At 46.1% G+C, this 11,180-nt stretch overlaps 1 protein-coding gene across 1 annotated transcript in view; it reads left to right on the top strand.

Annotated features, from left to right (window-relative positions):
• Positions 1 to 3,096, top strand: part of KDM5B (lysine demethylase 5B) — a gene marked incomplete at its 5' end in the record, with an annotated part of 44,639 nt that extends 41,543 nt beyond the window's left edge. Inside the window, 3 exon segments of the mRNA XM_026864415.1 lie at positions 530 to 684; positions 1,218 to 1,544; positions 2,227 to 3,096. Coding sequence (XP_026720216.1) covers positions 530 to 684; positions 1,218 to 1,544; positions 2,227 to 2,364 — 620 coding nt within the window.
• Positions 3,097 to 11,180: the final 8,084 nt, after the last annotated feature.

Below are 11,180 nucleotides of genomic sequence, written 5' to 3'. Positions count from 1 at the left end.
CCCCCCCCTTGCTTTGACTGTTTCAAAAGCCCAGTGAAAGTTTTGAAGCTGGATAGCAGCACAGCAGGACTCAGTTGCAAGGCTCATCCCCTCAGCTTTTTTTTCCTCTCCTCTCTTGGCTTCACCTCTTGGCTTCACCTACAGATTGCACTGTTTGTTCGTTGTACCCACTTGTTACATAGTGAGGGGATCCTGACAGTTCTTGTAGCTTCAGAAGCAGGAAAAAGTGCCAGGAATGATGGCAAGTGCTTATTCTCTAACCAGCAAGAAATGCAAGCATGTGAGGCTTACTGAGCCACAGTGCAGTAACTTTGGTGCAAGCCTTTATCTTTCTTAACCCTGGTGTTAAAAATGAGCCGTGAAGAGGGAACAGATAAAGAGTTAATTCATACAGTTGCAGATTTAAAAAAGTCTTTCACAGTTTTTTGTTAATGTGCTACCAGAGAAGAATTTTCATTATCTGTGCAGTTCTCATCAGTGCTGACACTGAAGAATTCCTTTTCTCCTCTCTCCCTGTCTTTCATAATAGTCATTAGCACAGAGCTGGATGAGCTGATGATGGAAGCCCAGCTGCTACAGGTTTCTCTGCCTGAAATACAGGAGCTGTACCAGATCCTATTCACAAAGCAAAGCCCTGTTTTGCAAACAGAGCAGAGGTCATCCATTGGACCGACAAATGAAAAGGCAAGTGTCTGACAACAGCAGTGAGATTGGGGTCACGTTGGAGCAGAGGCTCTGCCTGAGCCCATAAGCTTTACAAAGAGGTTTGTGCATGTGTGTCTGTACTTTCATGAAAATATAGTTTCCTTGTTCAAAAGGGGTCAAGAAGTTGGTAACTTAACAAATCTGTTACAAACTGTTGAATGTAATTTGTGGCCTAATGTATTTTTTGCAGTTTGAATCTGGTTTTTATGGCCACTCTCTATTTTAAGTACATCTATCCTAATTTGACTCCTGTGTTGAAGAGGCTTTCTGATAGAGCTGCCTCTGAAGCAGTGGACTCAGGCAGGAAATGAGAATCTTTTTTTCTATAAATTCTGTCGCTGGGGTGTGACACTATCCTTTGTGCCCCTTACATATCCTGCTTCTGCTGAAAAGGCATCACTGTCAAACAGTGCACTTTTACTTAAGCCTGTTCCTAAAAGCAGGGTATGGAATAACAGGATAATGAGTGTTAGTTGCATTCTTAAACTTTTGCCAAAATCTCTTTCCAATAGAATGAGTGTTGCCGAGGAAAAAAGGATGGAATTAGTTACATGGAGAGAAAACTAAAACGGCGTTTCGAGAGAGAGAGCTTCTGTGATGAGAAGAGAGCAAGAGTAAAAAAAGTGAGAACACCCAAAAAGAAGAAACTGAAACTGAATCACTCAAAGGATCTCTGCACTAACAAACTGGAGAGAGAGCGGGAGCGTCTCTTTGAGGTGCAGCGTTCCAGTGAAAGCCACTTGCTTCCCTCAGACCTGTCATTCTCTGAGCAGGAGGATTCTGAGGATGAAGATGCCATCTGCCCTGCTGTGAATTGTCTTCAGCCTGAGGGAGATGAGGTCAGTAGAGGCAGACCCGCTGTGGTGCTCTGAGTGCTGGCATATTCAGACAACCTGAAACTGTTTGGCTGCAGAAATACTGTTTACAGAGGGAGCAGAGGCACTTAGTAACCCGGAGACAGTGCTGCTGCTGCTGCTGGGACACGTTTAGAAACGAACCGTCCCACCTTCTCCAAGAGCAGCCGTGCAGCTGGGCCTGGGGAAGGCAGTGGACATCAAAACCTCTGCACAGAACTGGAAGGAGGATGTGGGGACTGTGCAGACACCGTGTTCATCTCTGCTCTTGAAATCCGGGTATAGATAGACTTTATGGGTTGTAGCCTTTCTGTGGATGGGGCAGTGCCTTGGGACTCTGCACGGGCCCACCTGTACTGGAAAAGGAGAAGAGGGACATCCCCAGGAGGCTGGGGGGGTGCCATGGGGAAGTTGCCATCCACAACCTTGCTGCAGGTGGGAAAGCAGCAGGATGGGTGAGGGAAGCGTGTGCCCTGCTCTCAGCTTCAGGGGGACTGGACTGCAGCAGCCCAGTGAACAGTGAGCATGAGTTGAATATCCAGCACTGGGCAGCTGTAGAATGGGACATTTTGGGCTCATTTAAATAGCTTAAAAGCCCCAAAATGACTAGTGAATGCTTTATTTGCTTGGTCCTTCTCTGAACACCAGTTTGTCTGTTCTTTGTTAGGTGGATTGGGTCCAGTGTGATGGCAGCTGCAACCAGTGGTTCCACCAGGTGTGTGTGGGCATCTCTCCAGAAATGGCAGAGAAGGAGGACTACATCTGCATCAGCTGCACTGGGAAGGACTCTCAATATCGGAAGTAAAATTCCCCATAAACCATTCAGGACTTGAGTAAATAAAGTTATCAGAGTTTTTCAATAAAGCCACATGGGCTGGTTTAAGAACCAGATTGCAAATGGTGCTACTTCTATCCTTATGGGATCATTTTCCAGAACTCAAAACAATTTTTGACACTTTTGTATTTTCCCTTGATCTGTTTGTGGTTGTTGAGGTTTGAGATGCTGACTGTTTAGCAGGGGTTTCCACCAATTTGGAAGGCATTTGAAACATGCACCTTTTCTTGTACAGCATTAAATTACCTCTCTGGGATTTACCGGCGTATTTAATTCAGCTTGGTTTAGGTGCAAAAAAACCCTGCACCATGAATTTTCCAATAAATCCTCTTTTGAGGAAATCCCTGTTTACTCTTTTAACCCTTTGGAGACTTTAGTTTTTTTCCACTTTGTTTTTCGTAGAATAGGTTTATTTATCTGAGCAATAACTTCTATGTCTGGTTTCAGTGACTGGAATGATAATTCTGAACAGCGTGTTGCTTCTAGCATTGATTGATGTACAGAAGGCAAATGTTAGATCCTAGTGTCACTGATGGCCCAGTGATGTAGAAGACAGGAAAAAAAAAAAAAAAGGTCTGTAAAGTAATTGCCACAGCTGTATTTTGGCTTTCTCCTTTTTTGGGTAGCTTGTATCAAATGTTGCAGTTTATATTGTGGAATAAACCCCTGGTTATGTTATAAAATTAAATGTTGGTGTTTTTAGAGAGCTTGAAATGCAGTTTCTTTTCCCTCTGGATCAATATTGATTGCATCAGTGGGTTCTCTTCTTCAAGAGAAATCCATCTTTAAAAGAAGAAATGCAAAAGCCATATTTTCTTATCTTATTTATTCAGGTTTGGAAGGAGAGGGCAGATCAAAATGTTATTCACACCAAAAAGAAAAAAAAAACACCTTTTGCAGACCTTTTATAAACTGAAATTATTTGCAGGCTGGGTGAATGAAGGATTGAAATGACCACTTGTGATTGACAGGGGCAGGAATGGGGAGTTCTCCCAGGAGGCAGAGGCATGGGCAGCTCCTCGGACGGCCTTGCCCAGCTGCCTTCGGAAGGGGAGACACTTGCCCGCAGCATGCTGGTGGCCCACAGAGCACTCTGCCTGGCCACGGGCAGGCTCCTTTCAGCTGCTTCTGCTCGTGTTTAGGCTAAAAACCTGAGCAATAAGGACATTTCTGGACTGGTTATGATTCTGTCACAGACTGTTTAGGGCCTTGGCCTGGTGGGTGGGAAGGGGCAGTGTGGGTGACGGCGTGGCGGTGCTGAGGAGGAGGCACACCCTGTGGGGCTACACCCGGAATTCTCTGGCGAGCAGTCGCTGACACAGAAGGCAGCTGTTGCTCCTTTGGAAGTGGCTTGGTGACAGGGATGTGGCTCTGGTTTGCCAAAGGTGGAACTTCTGGAGACCTGGAAGATGGGAGGTCTAGGAGAGCTTTGTATCAAAGAGCACTCTGCTTACGACATCCTGTCGTCACCGAAAATGTGGCAGTGTTGGTATTCCCTCCATTCATCATCAAGAGGAATTTGCTAGAAAATTTTTCCCTTCTGGTTTTAGACCTTCTCTCATGGGCAGAAGTGGGCAGAGTCACTGGGCGCAGAACAAAGCCATCGAGTGTGGAGTCAGAACTCTGCGGGAATTTGATTTCCTGGGGGTTTTGGTTTGGGATTGTGTGTTTTTTTGTTGGTTTTCTTGTTTTGTTTTGAACATTGAGTATGCTTTTTAGTGTAATGTTGATTTTGAACTTTTAGAGAATCTTTAGCCTGGCATGGACGATTTGTCTTAAAAGTGTTGGTGGTGGAAGACAACCTTGACCACACGTACATGAGTTAAATGTGTTTATGCTTCCATAGTATGACTTGTCTTTTTTATTTACTGTAATTACCAAAATGATATTTTGTGATTTTTTTTTTTTTTTTTTTTTTTTTTTTTTTTTGGTTGGAAGAAGTCTTTGTGCAATGCTAAGATAACAGTCCAAGCTGGGGAAAAAACCCTGATCTATAATACCTTCCTTTTAAAGGGGGCAAATGAACAAACTTGAAATAGAAAGAGCTTGCACAGTGTTTTGATGTAGCTGAAAACATTACAAGAGTTTCTCTCACAGTAACTGTTTTATTTTTTTTTTCCACTGAAGAAATGGCTGTTTACCAAAAAGTGCTAGAGGAAATATGATGCAATTAAGTTTAGTGTGATGATTCAGTACAGGACCAAGGGAAAGATGTCATTTTGTGGACTGTAGAGGCCTATGTGGTCCTGACAAGAAAATTTATCATCAGGATTAATGAATGCAGTAGAATTAGAGCATGATGTTTTGGACATTACCACATCTTTGCTTGAAATTTTTTAAGAAATGGAAAACCCAGTCCCTGGGTGACCTGTGCCTACAGTACGGATGTCTGCTTAAGGATTTGCATTTTATTTCCTGCTGGAATTATGCCCTCAGGAACGGGTGACTGGAGGTTGCTGTGGAGGTGCTGGTGCCTGCTGCACCACGGGGCCCTGCCTGTTAGATTCCATCCCCATGTGGATACTTCAAACTGAATTAGGTTGGGGTTTGACTTTGTGAAACTAAATAAACAAGAGATTTGTTGTTTACTTCAGGGTGGACTCTTCTGTGAGCATCCCTTGAATATTCCTCATCAGGGAAGATGATGAGAGCAGAGCACGCTCAGCAGCAGGGTCTCTTAGGATCAGCCCTCCCTTTCAACCCTCTTGTCCATCCTAGATTTGCAAAGGGTAAATCAAAACAAGCAAACAAAAGTCCTTTTTACTCCATTCTCCTTTTTTTTTTTTTTTAATCAAACAACCAAGTACATGAACCTCCCTAATTTGCTTGGATCCTAATTTATTTAAAAAGATTAGTTTATGCCTCTACATTCATTTAATAATAAGACAAAAATCAAATTAGTTACCCTACCTGTGGATTTGAGGCTGAAAAATTTGATGTTACTTAACCCCTGTATGTGCCATCCGTCAGATGCTGGGAAGGTATCTGTGGTGCCACCTTTAATCTGCTTGATGTGTGCTGTGTGCTTTCTTGTACCCCGTGAGGAGCATCAGAACACGTCTGTCTGCATCGGCTGTGGTCGCATGCAACACCAGTAAAGATACTCGTATGGAGGAGAGGCAGGGGTCTAGTTTCACATATTTCTGGTCTTAAACTGAAGCTCGCGGTGCTGAGGGCATTGCTGTACATTTCCAGGACCTAGCTGCAAAGTTCCTGTATTGTTTGAATTGGGCTTTGCAGCCCTCTGACCCCCATCTGAGAGCAGAGCTGCCTGTGGAGCAGCCCTTTGGCCCTGGCATCTGTTTCAGAAGTAAATGTAGAATTAAAAGGCTTTGTGACTCCAACACACGTTAGAGATGTCTTGAATCCAGAGTCTCGTGAGCTGTGGACCCAAGCATGGAAGGAGGGCAGCTTTGGAGGAAGATTGGAAACGATAATCCCTGTGTGTTCTGATCCCCAGCAGTGAGCAGGTATCCGCGTGGTTCTGCAGCCTTGGGTCTCTGCAGAAGGGTTCTTCAGAAGGTGGCAAAAGAGATTTTAGGCAGTTGTGTCAACATGCTCTAAATGAAGTTGTTGGAAGTAGTGCTGGTTTTCTTCACGCTCTTCTTATACCACCTAATGTGCCATCTGTTTTCTCTACTTACCCCCAGATTAATGCAAACACAGCATTTAATTTCCACAGGCAGAAACTGCTGCTGGAATTGCACTGTTGGTGTGATCAGTGGTCAGCCTGACTGAGAAACAGAAGTGGAGAAAAGAGCATGCCAAGGACTTGGTATAAACTTGTCTTGAACAGTAAAGTAATCCCTTCCCCAGCACCTTCCGGGCGATGGTCTATGCTGACACTTCTGGAGAAGACAGGAAAGGGATGCTATTAAGGAATTAAGATGAGTTCTAGATACAGAAAAGGTAATTTCTTAGGGACAACATGTCAGTCCCTGGTATTTCATACACAGTTGAAATTTGGGTGTACAAATGATTGGTTCAGGGAGGCAGAGTGCTGCCTTTATAGCTGTGGAGTCGCATGTTTACGTGTTAAATGGTAACGGGAGGGGAAAAAGAACTGAAATGTCATCTTTGTGCATTGTGGGACTTCAGCAGTCACTTGTTAGTCTGACCCAAGGATGGGACGGAGGGGTGTCTAATATATATGTATATATTCAAGGAAGCAACGCAATAACAGACACCAATAACATAGAGCTTGGTGCAGAGGCTGGTTTGTGTTACAGCTGACTGATGCTGGAGGACTGTTTAAGCATGAGCGTGCTTCAGGGAAAAGGGCGTTAAAGAGCGAGAGACTTCAGCTGTAGGCCAGATCCCTACCAGGGCAGACAACAGATCAACAAAGAGAAGAGCAATGATGAGTGTTTTGGCTGCTGTATCTGCAGTAGGAGATGTGTTTGTAGGACATGAATACGTGTCACACGGGATTTAGGGAGGGAAGGTCTCCAGGATACACACACAGGCAGCAGCTACCTGGAAGCAACATTGAGCTGAGATGACTGTTCCGTGAATTTAGGAATGAATGTGCTTTTCAAAGAGAAGGGTTGAGGTACAGCCTTGAAAAACTGCTTTATCCTTTCTGCAGAAATGAACAAGCTGCATATTGAGAGTTCTCCTCTAGGATGTAAACATGTCAGTCTCTGAAGGCAACAGCCCCACACCAACAAGAGCATCAATAAAAATAAAAAGCTATGTCTGGAAGAGGAGATAAACCAGTGCATGTTCAACACTCAGATTCTATTTGAGACAGACAAAAATGGTATCAGTGGGTTCCAGTAAAAAGATCATGGGTAGAAGAAACAAATGTTTTATGAAAAAAATAAAAGTCTGTGTGATGATGTGATATGCTGCTGGGTCCAGAATCCCCAGTGCTGTGAGAGGAAGAGTTGCTGAAAGGTAGTTGAAAAGAAATAGTGACATACCCTAAATTAAAAGAGGTGCAGCTTAATGGAGGTACTTTATGTACCTCAGTCTTCCAAGTTCTGGAATGTTTGTTAATCCTACTACTTACAGTAATGTTTTTAAGGGTACTTGGCTGTTCAGTCACAAGACTGGGACAGATTCTCGGAATGTGTGTGCTTGCCTTCTGAAATCTGTGTGAGCTGGGCATCTAAAAATGTGTAAGTATTTTATAAAAACTAGTAAAAACAGTAGCTCCTGGTCTACAGAACACGCAATTTGCTCAGAGTATTTCCATCACCCAGGGTTTGTTAAGGACGAAACCTATGTTGGAGAGTATTTGTCAGGTGTTTAGGCTGCTTTGGTCTCTGTTGGGCTTTTGGGGTCTCGTGTTCTTGTTGCTGCCTGGAGTTAAATTTTAACCAAGTGGGGGACAGGTCAGGCATGTACCATGTAACATCCCTGGCTAATGCCTTGTAATTTGGGCTGATGCTGCACCTGTTCCTTGTGCTGGCCATGATTTTTCTTGGAGGATTTTTGCTGGTTACAGCAGTCCCATGTCAGCTGCACATCTTTCTGCGGGGTCCTCCTTGGCAGAGGTCTGCAGATGAGCTCAAGGGCTTGTGTGTCTTACCCGTGAGTTGAAACATCACAGGAGGAAACAAGGAGTTCATCATAAAATATCTTCTCATGCTAAGAATATAATCTTTCTGAGGTGACTGAACTTTATCCACTAAAGCATTTCAAGAGAAAAGATGAATGTTAGAACCCATTTGGCTTTGAGGCAAAATGTATGGCATTTGAAAGGCGAGCTCTAAGTTTGCTGGCTTTGCAAGAAGCATCTATGCAGAAAACGTGTGAAGAGACCATGCAAAGTACAAACCAGATGGGAATTCAAACCTGAAAAAAGCCTGGAAGATTCAAATAAATGTAATTTCTACAGATACGGAAGGACGAGTTGGAGCATTCAGGGCAGTTGTACAATCATTTGAGCAAAAAGGATTATGGGCTAGACAAGCATTCCTCTGGGATACCTCTCCTCTCTCTAAACTGCATCCTCGTTTTCTGCATGTCAGTTCTGATGTTAGCCAGCCAGCACAGGCTGCCATCAGTCTGGTGTGATAGTGCTGGGCCAGTCCCACCGATTTTGGTGCAGTAAGAATTCACTGATGTTTTCCATTAAGCCAAAATACTAGGACAGTGCAAAGAGGAGCAGATGACCCTGGGCTAGCAGAAGTTACACCCTGTATAAATATGTATTTGTACCTCCAGGAGAAGCAGCATTTTGGATTGGGAAGAACAAGAGAGAAAAATAATCTTTATTCACCTTGGAGAGAGCTCTCCCTGGCGCTTGCAATGGCTGGGGCAGCCCAGAGGGAGGGGGGGTGCACACCCTCATTGTGCTGGTAAGTGCCAAGGCCCAGCCTCTGCCTCTGGGTGCGAGAGCGGCCTGGCTGAAGTCTGCCCTTCTCCCCTTTCCCCACAAAAATACCAACCTACACTGGTTGTGCCTGCGCCGCTGATTGAATGACCTCTGCTGTCCCCAGTCTGCCCGCTGCTGCCAGGGAGAGCGTGGCTTGGCACGGGGCAGGGGAAGTGCTGGGCATTGCCTGAGCCTGTGCCCCGGTCCTGTTCAGTTTAGGGGGAAAGATGGGGACCATCACCCCAACTTCCCTCACTTTCGCAGAAGAAAATCAAGCTTCATGGTGTGGGGAATGTTTTTATAACTGTTATGGTGGATTGATTTCACCTAACTGCAGCTGTCTGGACAGCATCTAGTGTAAGCACAGAGGAGCTTTTGGAGAGCAGTTCATGCCACCTCCCCTGCCTGTTTTGGATGTGAAATCACACTCCAAAGAGCTGTCGCTGCCCAGGCAGGGAGACTGCAGGCAGGGAGACCGCAGGCAGGACTGGGCTGGTCACAGGGAGGGCCCCAGCCGGCGGCGTAAGGGCTGTGCCCAAAGAAGGAGCTCCTGCTCTCGCAGGGCCGTGGATCAGCACTGACTGAGCAGGGTTCCTGTCTGGTCAGTGGTTTGGGTTTCGGGCCCTTGTGCTGGCAGAGGGCAAGAGCTGGAGCAGGGCAGGAGCAGGTCGGCTGGGGGGCTGCGGGACACCCGCCTCCCAACTGTGTCTGTAGGGAGCTGAACCCAGGCTTGTGTTTCTGTAGTATCTTGAATTGCTCCTTCTTGGGCGGCAGTGCTGGTGTGCAGCGGGACACCCGCCTCCCAACTGTGTCTGTAGGGAGCTGAACCCAGGCTTGTGTTTCTGTAGTATCTTGAGTTGCTCCTTCTACTTGTAGAGAAAATCTTGAACTCAGGTTGCAAAAGTTACATGCATGATTTATAGAAGCATTTGCTTGTATTGCTCTTGACAAGAACATTTAAAAATACCTTGGTGGGAGAGAATGTGACTGGACATGTTATCCCAGAGGAACAGACTCCAGCTCAGAAGAGGTCAGCAAAGCTGGCTTGGAATATAAAAAAATACACAAAAAGAGCGATGGGTGGATGGGGAAAGGATGTCTCTAGGAGGGGAATGAGACTTGTGCACAAATCCTGAAATATGCTTAATTATTGAATAGCACCAAGATAAGACTAAAAACCAACTGCTCCTAATAGCAGCACATCTATTACCAGGTAATCACTTGGATAATCCTCAAGTAGCTTTCAAGCAGAAAGTGGTGTGGGCAAGGAAGAGAGTCCCTCATGATGACCTGAATAACAACAGGCTTCCTCTGGAAAGAGAAGTTCCCCCCAGGCTGAAGGGAGTCTGTCATAAGTGACCTGTGGGGATGGAGGAAGAAGTGCATAATGCAGCCATTGGCAGTATGGGGATTATTTAACGTGACTGCGCTCTCTGTCGTGCTTCCCAGGCTCACCCCTGGCCCTGGACTGTTTCTATACAAACAGCTTTTGTACTCCTTGTGGGTCTTGCTGCAGAAGCTAACGACTGAGTAGCCACTTGGTTCAGGAAAATCGCCAGAAGCACCACGCTCCAAAGCGAGTGGGACCTGCTTACTTGGACCTGCCAGCCAAAATGCAACTCCATCACTGTCCCTCATATAAGCAGCCCGTTTTGTATGTGTTAATACTGCTTTTTGGTACTTGTAATGATTTGTAAAATTCCTTATGCTTCCTAAATAAACAGTTGTAGAAAAGAGATGGAAGCAGAGCAGTATTTTGCTCCCTTGTGTACGTGTTGCTCTTGTTTTGCTCACAGCTTGAGATCATATACCTTGTTCCTGACTTGTTCCTGACTCAGAGAGACAGTAGCCCACTTTCTTTTGCTTCCCCTGAGCATTGTGTACAAACCTCAATCAAGAACTTGAGGCTGTATTTACCTTCCAGCTCTGCCCTGGAGCAGTACAGATGTAGCCTGAGCTGCCTCCTCTGCAACTGCAGCCAGCAAAGCTGCCTGCGGGGTTGGCCTGTCCCTCGCACTCCAGCTGCTCGGAGACAGAGGGTCCATCCCGGTGTCCTGTGGTGCCTGTGGAAGTGCGGCCCTGAAGCAGTGCTGCCACCTGTCCCCTCACAGCTTCCTGCACAAGGGGGCTGGGGAGGCCTCCAACCTCTTTCTGTGCCGCATCTCAACACTTTTGGAAGGAAACCTCATGCCCTGGGGTGACCTTTACCCCATTTAAAAGAAAAAATAAGCGGATTTGGCCCAGGTGACTGCATCAGGCTCTTCAGCATAGAACCCCCAGGCCCTGAAGGGCTTCACCCAGGGTGGGAGGTCGCCACCGAGACGGGTGGGACGAGGCGGCCTGCGGGACTTTTCGCGGGCTCTGACTGACCCCTGGCTCCCGCCGTGACCGAACTCCAACGGTCCGAGGCGACGCTCGGCCCTGAAGCACAAAGGCGCCGCCCGGGGCCCGCCGCCGCCCG

This window comes from Athene cunicularia, assembly GCF_003259725.1.
Source record: "Athene cunicularia isolate RWA chromosome 26 unlocalized genomic scaffold, athCun1 chr26_part2, whole genome shotgun sequence".
Classification (NCBI taxonomy): domain Eukaryota; kingdom Metazoa; phylum Chordata; class Aves; order Strigiformes; family Strigidae; genus Athene; species Athene cunicularia.
Note: the sequence above shows the minus strand (reverse complement) of the source record. Positions and strands in the feature narration are given on the sequence as shown.